The sequence below is a fragment of the Taudactylus pleione genome, unplaced genomic scaffold (assembly GCF_031769625.1).
Source record: "Taudactylus pleione unplaced genomic scaffold, aTauple2 ptg000652l, whole genome shotgun sequence".
In the NCBI taxonomy this organism is placed as follows: Eukaryota; Metazoa; Chordata; class Amphibia; order Anura; family Myobatrachidae; genus Taudactylus; species Taudactylus pleione.
Genome location: NW_028285054.1, coordinates 9,072,118 through 9,092,814, shown reverse-complemented (window position 1 = coordinate 9,092,814; position 20,697 = coordinate 9,072,118). Strand labels below are relative to the sequence as shown.

At 47.8% G+C, this 20,697-nt stretch overlaps 1 protein-coding gene across 1 annotated transcript in view; it reads left to right on the top strand.

The window, feature by feature from the left end:
- The first annotated feature begins 217 nt into the window (after positions 1–217).
- NEMF (nuclear export mediator factor) overlaps positions 218–20,697 on the top strand; it is a 58,883-nt gene continuing 38,403 nt past the window's right edge. Inside the window, exons 1-13 of the mRNA XM_088455329.1 lie at positions 218–369; positions 493–561; positions 852–954; positions 2,217–2,342; positions 2,737–2,885; positions 3,178–3,245; positions 3,323–3,409; positions 4,086–4,159; positions 5,126–5,196; positions 7,402–7,477; positions 9,265–9,327; positions 10,593–10,670; positions 17,715–17,923. Coding sequence (XP_088311455.1) covers positions 311–369; positions 493–561; positions 852–954; positions 2,217–2,342; positions 2,737–2,885; positions 3,178–3,245; positions 3,323–3,409; positions 4,086–4,159; positions 5,126–5,196; positions 7,402–7,477; positions 9,265–9,327; positions 10,593–10,670; positions 17,715–17,923 — 1,232 coding nt within the window. The 5' untranslated portion in view covers positions 218–310. The remainder of the gene's footprint in view (positions 370–492; positions 562–851; positions 955–2,216; positions 2,343–2,736; positions 2,886–3,177; positions 3,246–3,322; positions 3,410–4,085; positions 4,160–5,125; positions 5,197–7,401; positions 7,478–9,264; positions 9,328–10,592; positions 10,671–17,714; positions 17,924–20,697) is intronic.

Sequence of the window (20,697 nt, the reverse complement as noted above, 5' to 3'; positions counted from 1 at the left end):
AAACAAAACTGAGTAAAGCTAGCATTACAGGTACAAGGGAAAAAAAATAAGTCCACACAATTTCTTTCTTTCCTTAAATAATGTTCAGGTCAATTAAAATTATTATATTAATAATATTAATTACACCCCATCCTATTTCGGCAGCTTGTGTGTGATACTACATGTCACCAGAAGAGGGAGCGCAACCTTTTCCCTTAACGCTTTACAGAACTGTCCCTGCCGAGCTCCCGTGGCTTTCTACGCATGTGGGACACTGAGTCCTCACTAATACAGGTCAGCAGCACAGTGGAGTCTGTGGCTGCAGAACAACATGAAGAACAGATTTAGCACCATAGATATCCGGGCTGTCATCGCAGAGCTCAATGCCAGGTGATGTCTGGATGCCTGCTGGCACTCACCCTGCATCAGTGACTGAGTATAACTCCTGTAGCTCTGGATCTATGTTGCAAGTGTAATAATAATAATACCTGTTTCTGTTTCCTTATTTCCTAGTTTGCTGGGGATGCGAGTGAACAATGTGTATGATGTGGATAACAAGACTTATCTCATCCGCTTGCAGAAGTAAGCTTCCCATTACTGCCCTGTAATGCACTAGTGCAGGAATGGCCAAACCTGTGGCTCTTCAGCTGTTGTAAAACTACAAATCCCAGCATGCACTGCTACAGTTTTGCTATTTGGGAATGCTAAAACTGTGGCAGGGCATGCTGGGATGTGTAGTTTCACAACAGCTGGAGAGCCACAGGTTGGCCAGGCCTGCACTAGTGTTCTAGTGATCCTGTATGGCTGTGCTCATTCACTCCTCGCTGACTGTTCTCCTAAGACTGTATTTGCCTTTATATTCTGATCCCCAGGCCGGACACCAAAGCTGTACTTCTGCTGGAGTCTGGGATTAGGATTCACACTACAGAGTTTGAGTGGCCCAAGAATATGATGCCGTCTGGGTTTGCGATGAAGGTTGGGACCTAATCAGTTGCTTTCTATCTCTCTTGCCAATTCCTCGCCCTTTATCTCTCTAGTATAACTAGTGTTATATTTACTAAGAATTGTTTTTGTTTTTTTCCAAAACCGCCAATATTTAAATGGACAGTAGTAATCCACGGATAATCAGGCTTGTTTTGCGTGTATCACTATTGCCCTTTCAAATCCAGCCCTAAACAAGCGATCTTTAGTAATTGTACCCCTGGGATCATCTCGCTAATTATCCGTGACCCGCTATCAGTTACGCCCCCACTATTCTGCGGGACTTGTTTCATTTTTTTAAATTTTATTTTATAAAATTTGAAGCCAGTAAGCATTAATGCAGGAAAATAAATTCTTGTTCATGACTGCCCTGTACTTTGATTGGGCAACCACACAAATACTGTTATAAACATTGATCTGTTCTAGGTATTATTGGTCCTTGCCCATTCCCCCTTCATATCTGTTATCTTATTACACTAATAGCCCTGTATGTAGTATTCCCGGTTTGCTGAGCTGTAATGTGTGTTGTAATGCGTTTCATTGTTCCATTTAACAGCATTCTCTATCGATTACGATGACGTCCTCTCCAAGCGTCCACTTCCACGCCGGAAGAGCCGGGTCAATGCAGACCCTGCTCCGGTGTGAACGGCGCTGACTCGGGAATATCCTGGGCCGGCGCTGGCTAAATTCCGTGTCTGATCCGGTTTGGAACCCTGTTCCAACCTCCTGGTCAGACCCGGGATTTAGGTTTAAAAGTGCTATAAGACTGGTGGATAATAAAACTGTCTTGGAAAATATAGTTACACTGATATACCATTAGAATAATACCACATGCTTTTTTTTTTTTTTTTTAATCTGTCAGCATTTCATGTTGATTGATTCTCCTTACCATTGTTGAGTTAATCCCACAGACTCCTCCATCATACCCCACTGTTGTAGTCCTGTGGTCTTCTCTGCCAAGCCCCTCTGGGCCAATCCTGTAGCCTCCTCCATCAGGCTCCCCTGGGCCTATCCTGCTGCCTTCTCCAGCTGGCCCCACAGGGCCAATCCCACGTGCTCCTCCACATGACTCCCCTGGGTCAATCCTGCTGCCTCCTCCAGCTGGCCCCACTGGGCCAATCCTGCAGCCTCCGCCACATGGCCATGCTAGGTCAGGCCTCATTCTCTTCTTTAGTTGTGACATTGATCATTTTTGCTCACCCGTAAAATGCTAAAATAAAGTAATTGTGGACAAATCTCTGCGACCGTCTCTCCAGTGCAGGAAACATCTAAGGTCCAGACGCCTTGTCAGTGTTACACAGCTCGGAGTGGACAGGATTGTGGATTTCCAGTTTGGTTCAGACAATGCTGCATATCATCTGATTGTCGAGCTGTATGACCGGGTAAGAGACTTACAGTGATCGTGGATGAATGTACCTTTGATGTGTAGCAAGTGGATCAATATTGGGAATTGGAATAATGGTTCTCCATCTCAAATATTGTGGGGTTGTGATAATCTCCTTAACGTTTGCACACAACCTGACACTTTGGGAGGAGGAGGGGGGTTATGACTGCAAAGTGCTGCTGGAGTAGTCAGGTGACAGGACTCTGGTGCTATCAGAATTCTTAGCACCATTATTGCGTATAACATAAAATATTGTCTGAATTCCCCCAAAGTATATCACGTTACCAACCATTAGAGCACTAGGAGCCATATAAATTAATGGACGAAGACAAACTCCACTAGGAACTTCCAGACCTTTGTGATCGGGTCACACTACTGTTGTGTTATTCCAGGGGAACATCGTCCTCACAGACTTCGAATATCTCATCCTGAACATCCTGCGGTTCCGCACAGACGAGGCCGATGACGTTAAGTTTGCAGTTCGAGAACATTATCCCGTGGGTAACGCCAAAGCCCCGGAGCCCATACTTACCTTGGACAGGTATGATGACTTTGGCTGAGCTATACTGCCATCCTTTTTCCATACCGTCTTTGAGCCATATTTAAAGGACATCTGTCACCGCGAAATGTCAAATTTATTGTCATTTATTATTGTATCTAAGTGACTTGTACCTTTTTTGTTCTTCCTCCCTTTACTTTACACACTGCTGCCTAAAAAGCGTCTCCTGTGTGCCAGTAATAGGGAGGAGCCAGACTGAGCAGAATTATAGTAGTGTAAAAAGCTAGATGGAGAGGTACTCTGAACTTTCTGGTAACTTGTCTTCATTGTTTAGATTAAAAGAGATCTTGGCAAGCGCTCAAACAGGAGACCAGGTGAAGAGGATCCTTAACCCTCATCTTCGTAAGTGTCCGTACAGTCTCTGGGGAACGGGCAACTTAGTGAGAAGCAGAATGTAATTGTCCCTGTCTTTTATCCAGCATACGGAGCTACCCTCATAGAGCATTGTCTGCTAGAAAACGGATTGTCCAGTAATGTGAAGGTTGACCAGATCTTAGGGGAGAAAGGTCAGTGGCTGATGTGTGATATATACCATTGGTTTACTCTCAAGGGCCTTGTAAATGTTCATTGGATTCTAACCCTGACTAGTGACATTACAACAATTACATACTTCTATATTGCTGTGGCCTCCAATGACCAATTGCCGTTATTGAGTATAATGTGGCAAAGCACCTCTTGCAGGTATTAATTTAGCTTCACTGGCACCAAACTTCAGGATCAAAGGCGGGTGGCCAAAAAAGACCGGATCTAGCTGGATCACTTGTGTCTCCTATTCGGGTCTGTTGCTGTGGCATGCTCGCCAATGATGGTCCCCGTCCGCATCTTTTTTATTTTTTTTATTTTGTAATCTACCTGATAATGTAGTTTTGAAGTTCAGAGCCACAAATTGCTCTCACACGACTGGTGACATCAAAGTTAACATATATAATTTAATCATACAGTCTCAGTTGTTGGATTAAATTATGGCTGTAAACCTCAAGATTACCTGTTAATTATGCAGCTGTTTTGGTCAGGTTATTATGGTGAGTTGCACTTTTATGGTGGGCAGATTTATTCCCTTGCTACAAGAAGTATATCTGTTTTATGCCTGTTGTATTGCTAATCATTTTGTACCTTTTACATTTTGGTCTGGCACTATTTGGGATAACGCATGGTCAGACAATTTCATTTTTCCTTTTATAGATTTAGAAAAGGTTCACTCAGCTTTAAAGATGGCGGAGGATTATATGGGGAAAACTTTGAATTTCAATGGAAAGGTAGGATATTCACGTTGCCGGTACTGGTGATGTAAGGCTCTGGGTGCTGAAAACATTCCTAACTTTGAGAAATGTGCATCATCAATGTAACTGCTCAAAAAGGTTTAGAAGAGAAATAGCAGGAACCTGACTCATAATGGAAGATCTCGAGCAATTAATCATGTTAATACGTTATCATGTTCTATCGCCGGGGACCTGATTGAGTCAGTCCAGAAGTCACTGAGTTGCTGAGTGAATGCAGCTTATTTCTTCATGAGGAGCCAGTGACATCACTGCAGCAATGTGCATCTTTCTGATGTCATCGGTCTGTAGTGAATTAAGGTTATAACTCAAGTCAAATGACTGTTATTGGCCACTTTAGATAACTGCGCCTTTATTTCTTAGATGTAGATCTTATTTATGTATTTGTGTTTGGTGCTGGTATTGTTTTAGTTTGAAGAACGGGATGGGAGGAGTTGGTTGGAAGAGCGGGATGGGAGGAGTTGGTTGGAAGAGCGGGATGGGAGGAGTTGGTTGGAAGAGCGGGATGGGAGGAGTTGGTTGGAAGAGCGGGATGGGAGGAGTTGGTTGCAAGAGCGGGATGGGAGGAGTTGTTCAACGAGCAGGAATATCCAGACTTTTGAGAGGTAGGTGACACTAAGGCTATATTTAATGTATGGAGAGTTAAGGTGCATACACATGTAACGATTTTTTGAACAATTTAACTATAGCAACGTCGTTATTGTTAAATCGTTTAAAAAAATCGTTCAGTTTCTGAGTTATAACGATGAACGATTATCGTTCATGCGCGTTCCCATTTGTAGTTAATTCTGACTGACTAACTGAACGATTTTCATTAAGGGAAGCAACATTTTTCGTTCATCGTTGAAAAAAATTGTTTATTTACACTTCAAAAAATCGTTCACTAACAAAATCGTTACTTGTGTATGCAGCTTTATTAATACATCACATCTTCATCACCAACAGGGCTACATAATCCAGAAAAGAGAGAAAAAGCCAAGCTTGGAGCCAGATAAACCATCTGAAGATATTCTCACGTGAGCAGACAACATTTCTTCAACAGTACTAAATTGAACATAGCAAAATTAAAACACTTCTATTATAAGTACATATGTGAAAACGGGATGTAGTCTGGAAGCCGACGGTCTAAATGTCGACTGTCGGCTTCCAGACTGCTTTATCCCGACTAGGGACGAATGACAGGCCTCTAAATCTAGACGCCTGTCATTTGCCCGACGTCGGGAGCCCGGCATCAGGCATTCCGATCGAGCGGATGCCGGGCGCCGCAGCGGACAGCCGCGGGGGGGTTGTTAGGTTTAGGGCTCCCGGGGGGGTCTTAGGGTTAGGCTCCCCCCTGAGTGGTTAGGGTTAGGCTAGGGGGAGACGAGGGTTACGGTTAGGCACCCACGGGGGGAGGTTAGGGTTAGGCAACCCTCCGGGGGACTTAGATTTAGGCACTTAGAGTGGGGGTTAGGGTTAGGAACAGGGGGGACGTTAGGGTTAGGCACCCCTAAGGAGGGTTAGGGGGGTTAGGTTAGTAAATACTTACCTTTACGATCATCGGGATTTCTTCCTTTGTCGGGCAGCCGCTGTCGGGAATAATACATATCACACCCGTGAAAACATATATAATAATCTGACTGAAAGCTGTCAGGATGATTTGTCACCTGTTGAACTGTATATATGCAAGGAATGTTCTACTATAATGGCAAATGTTTTACTGTTTGCCTAATTTGATTGAAACACGTGGGAGAAATAAAGTTGGGCTGTTAAATGAAGTCAGTGACTTGAGGTAATACATTTTCCCAGAAAGCTTGCAGGGAGCAAGTAAGCCTTTTATTATTCGACTGACCGGTCCTATGTCGACATTCTGCAGGGCTGGAGGGTTATGGAAAAGACTGCGTCAGTGGAGTGTTAGGTATAGGCTATGGTAGAGTAGGTTAGGGTTAGGCACTAGTGGAGAGTTTAGTGGTTGGGGTTAGCAGTACGTTCTGCAAGTGTGCAGAATGGGTCCTGCGAACACGCACGCTAGCCCTTAAATGCCTCTTCCTGATTGACAGGCAGAGGCATTCAAAGGGGCGGGGCGCGGTCGGACGGCGTTCCCAGAAATGGGGCGTGTCCGCCCCATTTTCTAGGAGTGGCCAGCCCAGGGTCTGCGTGGACATACGCAGTCTGCTGGGCTCGCAAGCCGGCCAGCCTGAGTAAGCTGGCCGGCCACCCGGCACTGTCCATCGACCACCGATGGTCGCGATGGTGATCCCGACGTGGCAGTGTTGGGATCGCAAATGCAGCAAGGGGAGTCATACACCTCCTGCTGCATTTGTATGATTGCAAGGATCGCATTGCAAAGCTGCCTGCGTGTAGCTTTGAAATTGCGATCCTTGCAGAATCTGGCCCCGTGTACGGCTTATAACTCAGTGTAACCTTCGTAGTGCATCCAACATGGCTGCCTGACCTGGTACACTTGTGGATGGAATGAAAACTTCTTGGACCTGACTGTTATGGTGGGACCCTACTCCTAATGTTATGACGCTGCAACCACCAATTTTGTGTCTCTCTTCTTGGCATAACCTATTCCACCCAGGGTAATCCTACGTAGTGCGCCCAAGATGGCTGCCTCATCTGCTACCTTTCGTGGGTGGAATATATAACCTGTGGAAATGATTTCCTGAAATGTCTGCACCAACCCTGCAATATGCTTATTGTGCCCTCTAGGTGTCGATTGTTTTTAAATATCTCGGTGTGGATTTCTATTTTCTGCAACACCAAATCCTAGTAAATGCCAATTCAGCCAGGATCGCTATTGCTAATGCGTACGCCGTTGGCTGATTGTTCCGTACTGAGCATGCGTGTGCATCGCAGCGTTCGAAGACGCCATTGCGATCACGAAGATCCATCGCAGAGTGATTGACCGGCAGTGAACATTTAGGGGGTTGTGACGGAGGGGTGGTCGGCGTAACGCAGGCGTGCCTGGCCATTTGTATGCCGTTGCATGGGCATGCATAACTTGGCCAGTGCGATGGCATACGCAGCTTAAGTACTTACTGTGTGCAACGAGGTTGGCAATTTCTAAGGAAGGTCATATTTTCGCAGCAGACCTGCGTGCGATTTATGGAGCTGTGATCGCAATAGCGATCCTTGCTGAATCAGGCCCGAAGTACCATGTTTTCTGATGTCTGTAAAGCGACTTTGAGTTCTGTGGGAGAAAAGCGCTATATAAATTTATTATTATTATTTTCTAGGTATGAGGAATTCCACCCATTTCTCTTCACACAACATGTAGACAGGCAGTATGTGCCGTTTGATTCTTTCGATAAGGTGCGTTTAATAACGTGTATATATTGCATAGTCATATCTTTCTAAATCCATTCATTGTGGAACCCTATCGCTGAAACAAAACTATTGTGATTTTTTTATTTGTTGTTATTTTGTTTTTAATGTAACTATCCAAACTAGTAATTTGGAGTTATTGGAAACATTTCTTAACGGGAGATAATGCTGAACTTTTATTAACACTAGTGTGCCCGTGGCGAACATTTCGTCAATTTGAGCCCGGAACATATATATACGCCAAATGCTTCGCTAGATAATGGCTAGGTCATATGTTAATACGGCGGAATCGGGTAATAAAAAATGTGTGTGAAACATAACCGGCTAAGCCACGCCCTTTTATGGTTTTTGGGATTTTTTTATTGTAACATTTTGTCAATTTGTAAGTGCGATGATATATTTGGCCATGGACTCTGAAGCAAAATGGACCGTTTCCAGGGGTATTGCAAGCTGAGCCCCTATAGATGCAAATGATAATGCACTGTTACTCTGCCTCATCGTCTCCTAGCCTCCCGCCAATCAGCGGCTGCCAGCAGCTCTCGTGGAAAGCAGAGAAAAGAGGCGTTACTTTTTAGGCGCAAACCTGGTGCTGATTGGCTGGGAGTTGCAAACCTGGAATCAACGTGTTAGAGAAAGTAGGTGAGGGAAGAGCGCCCCCTACGGCAGCAGCCTCACGTGTTGTGCCGCTTGCGTGCACTCCCTCATTGTGTAATAGCTACGTCACGCGGCCAATCAGGAGCCTAACTGGGCAGAATCTAAATCCTGTTTGCACATTGCTAGGGCATCGGGTCCATGTGAGAGCACAGACCTTTTGGCCTCTATTCACCACCACAATGGCTTTGAAATGAAACAAACAAGATGTGATTTAACTGCAGACTTTCAGATTTAATTTGAGGGTAATTACATCCAAATCAGGTGAACGGTGTAGGAATTACAACGGTTTCTATATGTGCCTCCCACTTTTTAAGGGGCCAAAAGTAATGGGACACACTAAACAATCCTAAATCTAACTTTCACTTTTTAATACTTTGTTGCAAATCCTTTGCAGGCAATTACAGCCTGAAGTGTGGAACGCATAGACATCACCAGACGCTGGGTTTCTGGTGAATAGAGGCCAAAATATGAAAATTCTGTCAATGTCCCAATATTTATGCACCTGACTGTGTGTATGTGTGTAATATATATATATATATATATATATATATATATATATATATAATGCTGGTGGCTTAATAGCCGCTGGATCATATACCGAAAGCAAAATGACCCAAATCCCGGCTGGGGCTGGTAAGCACACTAACCCTCCCCTCTCCCTACCCTAACCTCCCACCATTAGTGCCTAATTCCCCCCCCCCCCCACTTCCCAACCCTAACCCTCCCGGGGGGGGGGGTGTCTAACCCTAAATCCACTTGGCTGGGGTCTCTTGCTTCAAACTTTTCCCATTCTGCTAGTTGGTATGAATGGTTGGGTTGTTATTAAATATTTCTGTGGACACCCCCTTTAAGTATTACCTACAGGAGGCTGAGTAATGTATGAGCTCCTTGTATGGGTGCCATCTTTGGCAGGAGTCATGGACTTTATTATCTTAGCCACCTAGTGCCCCATGAATTAATGTGCTGTGTTGTCAAGTATTTCATAATTCAGTGTCATTTATGGTTATTTTATTACATTTAAAAATAAATAAATAAAATAAAGATACATTAATCTGTGAATAACAACATTGCACCACTTCAGAATTACACACAGTTGCTCTTTTTTTTTTTTTTTTTTTAAGGCTGTAGATGAATTTTACTCCAAGCTGGAGGGTCAGAAGATCGATATCAAAGCTCTTCATCAGGTCTGTGATTGGTGTTTAGGGAAACCTATGGTTTTATATATGTTCTAAGGTTACCCCCTTTTTATTGGGAAATTTCCAGCCCGGGGGGTGTGGTGTGGCTAGGGGCTGAGGTGTGGCTAGGGGCTGAGGTGTGGCTAGGGGCTGTGGTGTGGCTAGGGGCTGTGGTGTGGCTAGGGGCTGTGGTGTGGCTAGGGGCTGTGGTGTGGCTAGGGGCTGTGGTGTGGCTAGGGGCTGTGGTGTAGCAAGGGCCGTCAAAATGTGGGCGATAAGTCACAAATTCAAAACTGGTCTGTACTGGTGATGCATATACCAAAGACCCTTTGTCCCCAATCCTCACATCTGTACCTGCACAGCTGACTCTTCCACACGTAGTCTGTATAGTAGCACGCTAGTGGCGGCTAGTTGAGAGCAGATACCGCACACAACCTGGTTCCGGACACACCTCTGGCATGGCTGCCACGATACCCAGCTATCTCTTCTTGGGAAAACCCGCCGATGTCGGAATTATGGTATTATTGAAGGCTTGACAGTATCCACGGCACTTTGGGGGGGAAAGGGGGGATAGATTTGTGATAGATTGGCTGTGACACTACATTAAACTGGTGGTTTGGTCTTGCCTCCTCATTGGTCAAACACTTTGACCGCACTGGATTCTGAGCGATGCTGTGTGAAGCTGTGATGTCACTGGTGAGCAGCCATGCTAAAAAAAGTATCATGGATACTTTGATCATGGTTATGGGCCAGCTCTGGACGCGTTTTATGATTACTGGAATGTCTAGAGTAATCTAAGATTGGTGATGACCCTAATATGTTCCTATAAAATTATATACAGTATTTAACGTAAATGGCGGATTCTGTGCATAAAAAAATCCCTGGTTATTTGGGAAATTGCTTCCTACATTTTCGGATGTATCTGTATTTTAATTTTAAAGTTACACTAAACACAGCGGAGGCCACAGTATTGAAGCTGAACTATTGTTCATGTAGCCTCATTTAACTGGTACCAGTGAGGTGAATGAGGTACAGCATGGCCGCCATTTTGTGGGCTGGACCAATCTTCCAATGCAGACCAACAATTCACAAATTCATTGGTGGACATTTTGTGGGCTGAGCCCCCATTCTGTAGATTTGAAATCCATCTCTGCTAGTAACGTGATCGGTGTATGGAAAATTTCAGTTATGATTTTTTTTTTTAAAGAAATACAGATATTTAAAATTACTTCAAGGGAAAATAAACCTGACTTTATTTTCACTGCTGCCTACAGGAGAAACAAGCTTTGAAGAAGTTAGAAAATGTGCGTAAAGACCATGTGCAGAGGCTGGAATCTCTGCACCATGCTCAGGTACGTGTATCCACAAGGTGGCGCTGCCACATATTGTGTTGGCTTCACATTGAGGTCATTACCTCATCTAGAAGAATGGTGCATCTTGCTTTCATGTATGGTCTGCTCTATGCTCACCTGCTCCACCCCCTTTTTTATAGCATAACAGGAGCTTTTTCCGCTTAATACAAATGGAATAAATTTAAAATGATTGTGTATAATATCTGTAAAACAAACAAAAAAATACACGAAAGTATAACATGTAATAAAACTGGTCCCACTGTCCCCTCACTCATGATTAAGTAATAAATTAGGCTAATAGAAGCAGTATTTTTGTAGAAAAGTGGGAATTTTTTACTTTTGTGAAGGCGTCTCCCCAGAGCAGCATGAAGGTGTGCATCTAGGCGCATCAGTCCACAACCAGAGGTTCAGTAGAGGCAGCCATATTGTGATTGTTTCAGCCTACAAAATGGCTGCCCTCTACTGCATGTAGATATTGGATGCACTTCACTTGATATTCAAAATCAAATTACAGCCGTAAAGCTCATACCTGAACAGAAGCTCCTACCTCGCTTCCGCTGTTTTCCAGATACAGCCACCTCTTTAAAAGCACTGTCACTATCAGTCATGACAATGTCAGTGACGCAATGCTGGAGAATGTTGTCTACCTGCCTCCATCACTGAGGAACCAGGTTTCCCCTAGCAGTCAGTGGAGGCCACTAGATCCAGACAGAGGTTATGTGAGTGAGCCAAAGTGGCTATGCCTACTAAGCGTTGTTACTGAGATGGGCGCATCTAATCACACACATACTAGGGATTACTGTTACAGAGAAAACGAAAAAAGTTTAACATAGTGGAGTTGCCAATTACGTGCGTCCATTTTTACTGATGCTGTAGATTATAGCAACTCTATTCAGTATTTACAGGAGCCGCACCCCAAGTTTCTGCTAAGAACCAATAATCCGGGGTACATTAAACTTCTAATCCCTCTATTCAGAATGCAGACAAAGTGGTGACAACTTTCAGCAACTTTCAGGCCCTTAGTGACGCCAAGGAATTAGATGGCTGATCTTTTATTTAACTTTTTTGCAGTGAGACTATACGTTGACCCACTACGGAGTATTTTATTACTTAATAACGTAATAGCTCTTTCTACTTCAGGGTCCATAGGGTATCCACAGGATACCTTGAGGTATAGGTGATGACGTCAGGCATCGGGCACCATAGAGTTAAGTTTCAGCCTCCCAGGATGCACTAGGGTCCCCCTCCTATACCCCGCCCCCGAGCCAAGGCATCTCAGTTTAGTTTGGTGCCCGGCAGGAGTCAGATGCACCTGTTAGAGGGGGGCTATGAAGAGCCCCTGAAGTTTCTTCAATGCAGCTGTGGCTGCACATCTGGAAGTACAGCATGGACTGTCAGTCCTGACGTCCATGCTGTCTTCCCTACACCCACGCCGGTACCAGAACGCCGGTATTGATCCGGGGATGCTGGTAGGCATCTGGGGTCACAGCTAGCGGTGACCCCAGATGTTTAGGACCATGGCCGGAATCAAGTTGGACAAAGGTAAGCAGCAGGGTCCCGCGGTGGGTCCCCGCTGACACATGGTCCAAAGTCCCCAGGCAGGGGGCTCCCTGGGGACTGGCTGCAGCGTGGAGCCAGGTCCTAACCTGCGCTTCCACTACCCCTCTGGGACAGCAGGACCGCGGCAGAGCGGTAGCGCTGCGGCATCCCAGGGGTTAAATGCATGCCAGAGGAGCGCGCCTTCCCTGTCTCACAGCCGGCGACTCCCCCGCTGCACACAGCCCTCTCTGCACTGCGCTGACTGGCCCTGTGTCAGCGCTCCTCCCCCAGGCCGGCCTCCTCTCTGCTCCTCGGTGGCCATCTTTGGCGAAAGCATGGTGATCGCTGCTGGACGCTGGTGAACGGTGGCATCGTGGTCTGGGTCCCCCTGCATACCTCTCCTCCGTTGGATTAAGGTCTGTGTATGCAGCACTGTGTCCTACCAGGCTCTGAGTCTGCGTAGTTGAGGATCAGCGCTGATAGTGCAGGAATTGATTTCTTTGCATTGTATGTGACCTATGCTAGCGTCTGCTGCCTGTACTTTCATTTTCTATCTGTCAGCATTTAACTGTCCCTGTTCTTTCTGCTAAAGCCCTTGCGGTGCAGTGCTTGCAGGGTGGTCTCACACTATACTAACGAGTATCAGTGAGAGGGGTCACATACTTACCATTTTGTCTGAAAGTGACTTTCCTCTCCAGCTTTTATGTACTGCATGCAAGGTACCTATAGCGGAAGGGGACGGTAGTGCGGAGGGACTATGTCGGCAGTGTTATTCGTTGACGCGGCCGATTACGGTCACGGCTCCGGTACAGGAGCCGTCCTGGGCTTGTTTCGCCAAAGCGCTTACAACCCTCGTGGGCCAGTTAGCTCCGCAGCCTGCCTTCACTCAGATGGGATTGTCCCAGCAGTCAGTGGTGTCGTCACCCATGCAGGGTTTCCCGAGACAATTAATGGTACCCCACGGTCTCCCTATTTCCCCTCCTCAGGTCTCTCATGAGCCTGTGTGGGTTAATTCGTTAACAAGCTCTGTACAGCAGTTGTCAGACGTGTTGCAGCCTCACAAGCGGCCGGTGGCGTCTCTGTCTGCTCCTTATGAGGAAGACGACTGGACGTCCGATGATGGGGAGATTCTGGATCTTTCTGACCAGGAAACTCCCCGTCCTAAAGAGTCGGACGCTAAGTCTAAGGTGTATATACCTGGCCTTATTCGTGCAGTCCGTACTGCTTTAGTTATTGAGGATGAGGAGCCTCCGGTATCAAAGTCGAAATACGCCTTTTTCAAGGATGTTAAAGGAGATACCACAGTGTTTCCTCTTTCGGGACAATTAGTTGACCACCTAGAGGAAGTGTGGAAACAGCCAGGCAAACGATATCAGCCTCAAAGGCGTTTAGCAGTGGCGTATCCGTTTGCAGACAATTATTTTGCCAAGTGGGAATCACCTCCACAGGTGGATTCTCATGTGACACGCCTTGTCCGTAGTGCCACATTGCCCATGCCATCCATGTCCTCCCTTAAGGATGCTACGGACCGCAAGGTGGAGATCTGCCTGAAGTCCGTCTATTCCCTTGCGGGAGGGGCAGAGCGGCCAGCTATGGCCATTTGCTGGGTTGCCAGAGCTATGGAGCGCTGGGCTGATACTTTGGAGACGTCCCTCGATCCCGACTGTTCGGCGGAGCAGACGGAGTTGATCGGCAATCTCCGGGATTCGGCCACTTATATCAACGAAGCGGACTTAGATATTAGTACCCTGGCGTCTCCAATTTCTTCGGCAGCGGTTGCTGCTCGTCGCACCTTGTGATCCTGGAAGGCGGACACTGATTCCAAAAAGGGTTTGGAGGCGTTGCCTTTTAACAGAGAGGTTCTCTTCGGTCCGGACCTGGACAAGATTATAGCCACGCTGGCGGCAGCTAAATCAGCATGTCTCCCGTCGGCTGCTGTTCCTTCTGGTTCAGGTACATCGTCCTTTCGGGCTTATAGGGCCCAGGGTAGGCCTAAAGCACAGTCCTTTCCCCGACAGGCTGGCCCCAAGAAATCGGCCAAGCCCCGGAAGCAGGCCTGGAGTACCAGACGTCCGGCCCCTAAGCCAGATGACAAGCCTGCGGCCTGACGGTCCGGGCCTCCCTTTGGGGGATCCCAAAGTGGGAGGCCGCCTGCTGCAGTTCGCCCGGTGTTGGTCGGTCACCACGACAGACACTTGGGTTCTCGAGGTGGTCTCACACGGGTATGCCCTCTCCTTCCGGCACAGACCCCCGGCTCGATTCTTCACCACGGGTTTACCATCAGACCGGAACAAAGCCACGGAGCTGCGGAAGGTCTTGCACACTATGCTCCAGGCTGGAGTTATAGTGCCGGTTCCATTCTCACAGAGGGGCCAGGGTTTCTATCCAATCTCTTTTTGGTGCAGAAACCCAGTGGGTCGTTTGGTCCGATTCTCAACCTCAAAGCTCTCAACAAGTCTTTGCGGGTGCTGAAGTTTCGGATGGAGACCATACGGTTCATCATTCTGGCGCTGGAACCTGGGGACTACATGGTGTCATTGGACATACAGGACGCTTACATGCATGTCCCTATTCTTTTGCGCCATCAGCAGTTCCTCAGGTTTGCAATCCACAGCGACCACTTTCAGTTCCGGGCGTTGCCTTTTGGCCTGGCGACAGCACCACGTGTTTTCACCAAGGTGATGGCGGTCATGGCGGCTTCCCTGCGGCTGCAGGGAGTCCGCATGTTGCCGTACTTGGACGACCTTCTCTTAGTGGCAGGATCTCCGTAGTTCCTTCTGCGCCACTTGGACCTGATCATTGCGCTACTGTAACAGCACGGCTGGTTAATAAACTGGCAGAAGTCCACCCTGGTCCCGTCTCAGCGGATTCTGCACCTCGGAGCCTTATTGGACTCGGGACCGCAAAGGATCTTTGTGACGGGGGAAAAGATCTCTGCCTTACAGTCGAGGGTGCGCAGTTGTCTGCAGAGCCGCCGGGTGTCTCTACACTCGGCAATGAGGTTACTGGGCTCCATGGTGTCGGTATTCGACATGGTGGAATATGCCCAGTTTCACTCCAGACCTCTGCAGCACCTGATCCTGTCCAAGTGGAATGGACTGCCTCAGTCTCTAAAATCCCAGACGATAGTGCTCACTCCGGAGGTTCGCCTGTCCCTTGCCTGGTGGTTGCAGATGACCCATCTCAACAAGGGTCGTCCGTTCTGTGTGGCGAGTTGGGTCCTGTTGACAACGGACGCCAGTCTTCGGGGCTGGGGAGCAATTTCGGGTCCACACTTGTTCCAGGGCAGGTGGACTCCGGCAGAAGCAGAGCTTCCAATAAACATCTTGGAACTCCGAGCGGTTTTCAACGCTCTCCAGCAGGCACATCGGGTTCTCCAAGGTCACCCATTGCAGGTCCAGTCGGACAGCGCTACCACCGTGGCCTACATAAACCGGCAAGGAGGAACCCAAAGTCGGGCGGCTCTCGTAGAGGTGTCTCGGATCCTGGTATGGGCGGAGCGCAATCTTCCGGCCATATCAGCTGTCTTCATCCCGGGAGTGCTAAATTGGGAGGCGGACTTTCTCAGTCGCCAGGACGTTCATCCGGGGGAATGGTCCCTGCACCCGGACGTTTTTGAACTGCTGGTGGACAGGTGGGGTCTTCCAGAGATCGACCTCATGGCGTCCCGGCGCAACAACAAGTTGCCGGTGTACGGGTCTCGCACAAGAGACGAAGAGGCATCTCTGGTGGATGCTCTGTCCGTCCGGTGGACGTTCCGGTTTGCTTATCTCTTTCCTCCGGTTTCCCTTCTTCCACGGGTAATCCGGAAATTCAAACAGGAAGGACGACGCTCCTGTTGATAGCTCCCGTGTGGCCCAGACGGCACTGGTTCTCAGACCTTCAAGGTCTGTCCGTGGACAGTCCTCTGCGGTTGCCGCTCCGACCGGACCTTCTGTCACAGGGTCCTTGTCTTCACCCGGACCTGACTCGGCTGTCTTTGACGGCGTGGCTGTTGAGACAGCCATGTTAAGGTCCAGGGGGTTTTCCAGCTCTGTAGTGCGTACCATGCTCAGAGCTCGGAAACCGTCTTCCGCGAGAATATACCATCGCGTGTGGCATACGTTCTTCCCGTGGTGTCGGCCGAGAGGTTATGCACCGCAGGAGTTTCGTCTGTCTCGGGTTCTCGCCTTCCTGCAAGCGGGACTAGACCATGGGCTTCGCCTTGCTTCTTTGAAGGTGCAGGTTTCGGCCCTGTCTGTCTGGTTCCATCGTAGGATTGCTACAATCCCGGATGTGCGCACCTTTATGCAAGGTGTTCTGCGCATTCAGCCACCCTTTGTTCCACCTGTGGCGCCTTGGGATTTGGCTGTGGTCCTGAGGGCTCTCCAGGGACCGCCGTTTGAACCACTGGGCTCAGTGGATCTTAAATGGCTAACAGCTAAGACTGTTTTCCTTCTGGCCATAGCTTCGGCCAGACGTGTTTCTGATTTAGGGGCTCTCTCTTGTAGACCCCCTTTCTTGATTTTTCATGGGAACAGGGCAGTGCTACGCACTCGTCCTGAATTTCTTCCCAAAGTTGTTTCCCAGTTTCATGTTAACGAGGAAATAGTTGTTCCGGCCTTTAACTCACCTGGCCTTTCAGTGGGTGAGGCCACTTTGGATGTTGTGTGGACCTTAAGGACTTATGTTGACCGCACTTCTTCGTTTAGGAAGTCGGACGCCTTGTTTGTCCTCTATGGCTTCCGTAAAAAGGGTTGCCCTGCTTCAAAGCAAACTTTGGCAGCCTGGATCCGTATGGCTATTTCTGAAGCTTATCTTCATGAAGGCCTGCCGGTTCCTCCTTCTGTGAAGGCTCATTCCACTAGGTCTGTGGGTCCTTCGTGGGCAGCTCGACGTGGTGCCTCTGCAGTCCAGATCTGCAAGGCTGCTGCGTGGTCCTCTGTCCATACCTTCGTGAGGTATTACAAGTTTGACACCTTTGCCTCTCAGGATGCTTCCTTCGGGCGGCGGATTCTACTTTCAGCACAGGAGCGCCCCCACCCTTAAAGGATACTGCTTTGGGACATCCCCAAGGTATCCTGTGGATACCCTATGGACCCTGAAGTAGAAAATATGAGATATGGAAAGAACTTACCTTTGTTATCTCTATTTCTACGAAGTCCATAGGGTTCCACAGGACTCCCGCCCTGTCGCACCTGTTGTGCAGATGGGCTTTACTCTGGTCACCGATTTTTCCGTCTCCCTCTGGTGAGAATGAGATTCTTGTGTGTGTCCAGATCTTTCTTCTCTCTCTTCCTTCTCCTCCTCCGGCCTATGGCTTGGTACCTAACTGAGATGCCTTGGCTCGGGGGCGGGGTATAGGAGGGGGACCCTAGTGCATCCTGGGAGGCTGAAACTTAACTCTATGGTGCCCGATGCCTGACGTCATCACCTATACCCCAAGGTATCCTGTGGAACCCTATGGACTTCGTAGAAATAGAGATAACAAAGGTAAGTTCTTACCATATCTCATATTTTCTGTAGGAAATTGACAAAGCCAAAGGAGAGCTCATTGAGATGAACCTGGACATTGTCGATCGGGCATTACAAGTCGTGTGCAGTGCACTGGCCAATCAGATTGACTGGACTGAGATTGGGGTCATTGTTAAGGAGGCACAAGTTCAGGAAGACCCTGTTGCTCTCACAATCAAAGAGCTGAAGCTGGAGTCAAATCAGATCACAATGCTGCTGAGGTACGAGGCATAAGTGTGTATTACATGTGTATACATCATATTGCCATGCTGCTGAGGTACATGGCACAAGTGTGTATTACTTGTGTATATAACATATCACCATGCTGCTGAGGTACCTGGCACAAGTGTGTACTACATGTGTATATAACGTGGTACAAGTATGTGTTACATGTGTATATAACATATCACCATGCTGCTGAGGTACGTGGCACAAGTGTGTGTTACATGTGTATATAACATATCACCATGCTGCTGAGGTACGTGGCACAAGTGTGTATTACTTGTGTATATAACATATCACCATGCTGCTGAGGTACGTGGCACAAGTGTGTATTACATGTGTATATAACGTGGTACAAGTATGTGTTACATGTGTATATAACATATCACCATGCTGCTGTGGTATGTGGGACAAGCGTGCATTGTATGTATATATCATATCACCATGATGCTAAGATACGTGGGATAAGTGTGCATTATATGTATGAGTTCACCATGCTACTAAGGTACGTGGCACAGGTGTGCATTAAATGTATGTATCATATCACCATGATGCTGAGGTACATGACACAAGTGTGCATTATATGTATACATCATATCACCATGATGCTGAGGTACATGACACAAGTGTGCATTATATATATAAATCATATCACCATGCTGCTGAGGTACAGTCAGGTCCATAAATATTGGGACATTGACAGAATTTTCATATTTTGGCCTCTATTCACCACCACAATGGCTTTGAAATGAAACAAACAAGATGTGCTTACCTGAAGACTTTCAGATTTTATTTGAGGGTAATTACATCCAAATCAGGTGAACGGTGTAGGAATTACAACGATTTCTATATGTGCCTCCCACTTTTTAAGGGGCCAAAAGTAATGGGACTATCAACTCAAAAGCTATTTCATGGACAGGTGTGGGCTATTCCCTCGTTATTTCATTATCAGTTAAGCAGGTAAAAGGTCTGGAGTTGATTCTAGGTGTGACATTTGCATTTTGAATCAGTTACTGACTCTCAATATGAGATCCAAAGAGCTGTCACTAACAGTGACGGGGCGGGCCTCCCCCTGGGGGATTCCAGGGTGGGAGGCCGACTTCTTCAGTTCGCCCAGTTCTGGCGTAAACAGTCCACAACAGACACCTGGGTACAAGAAGTGGTCTCTCAAGGGTACATCTTCTCATTCCTGAGATGGCCCCCCCAGCAGTTCTTTTACAAAGGCCCTCCATCAGACCCGAGCAAGCCCTGCTCCTCCAAACAGCCATTCAGTCCTTGTTGCACTCTAGGGTAATACTTCCAGTCTCACCACAGCATGGGAAGGGGGGTTATTCCACCCTTTTCTTGGTTCAGAAGCCCAATGGGTCTCATCGGCCTATCCTCATCCTCAAGTCTCTGAACAAGTTTATCAGGGTGCCCAGGTTTTGTATGGAAACCCTCCGCTCTGTTGTCCTAGCTATGGAACCTGGGGACTTTATGGCATCTCTGGACATTCAAGACGCTTACCTACATGTACCTATAGCTCCCTCCCATCAGCGGTATCTCCGGTTTGCTGTCCTACAGCAACATTTCCAATTTCAGGCACTGCCTTTTGGGCTTTCTACAGCTCTGCAGGTTTTTACCAAGATCATGGTAGTTATGGCGGCCCACCTTCGTCGTCAAGGGATCGGACTACTCCCATACTTGGATGACCTCTTGCTCTTAGCACACTCTCCAGAGGTCTTTCGTTGCCATCTTCCGATAACCATTACCTTTCTACAAACACACGGCTGGTTGATCAACTGGAAAAAGTCTTCCCTGACCCCTTCGCAAAGGATGGCTGGGAGCCCTTATGGATTCTCGGGCTCAGAGAATCTTCCTGACAGCAGACAAAATCTCCGCACTGCAGCACCGAGTGCACAGGTTACTCAACAGTCGCCAAGTGTCAATTCACTCAGCAATGCAGACCTTGGGATCCATGGTATCCACCTTCGACATGGTGGAGTTCGCTCAGTTCCACTCCAGGTCCCTACAACACCTAATCCTCTCCAGGTGGAATGGGCTACCTCATCTAATTAGTTCCCAGATGCTGGTCTTCTCTCCGGAAGTTCGCCTGTCCCTCTCCTGGTGGTTACAGACGTCCCACTTAAAGGTCGCCTTTTTTGGATCTCGGAATGGGTGCTCCTCACCATGGACACAAGCCTCCAAGGCCGGGGTGCAGTGACCTGCTAGCACTCCTTCCAGTGTTGGCGGGTCACTGGACTCTGGTAAGATCCCCTCGGCAGGATTCCAATCAACTTCTTAGAATTCAGAGCCATCTACAGAACCCTCACTCTGGCTCAGGACATTCTTCAGGGCAGGCCAGTACAAGTACAGTCTGACAATGCCACGGCAGTGGCCTACCTCAATTACCAGGGAGGCACTCGAAGTCGGTCAGCAATGGCAGAAGTGTCACGCATTCTCACATGGGCCTAACGTCGTGTCCCGGCCATCTCCGCAGGTTCATCCCATGAATTCTCATTTGGGAAGCGGATTTCCTCAGCCGTCACGACGTGCACGCCGGGGAATGGTCTCTACACCCAGAGGTCTTTCAGCTCCTGGTAGACAAATGGGGCCTACCGGACATGGACCTCATGGCCTCACGACACAACCACAACTTCCGGTGTACGGGTCCAGGTCAAGGGATCCCGAAGCAGCCTTTGTAGACGCCTTGTCAGTGAAGTGGACCTTCTATCTGGCATACCTCTTCCCCCCAGTCTCTCTTCTTCCTCGGGCCCTTCGGAAATTCAAGCAA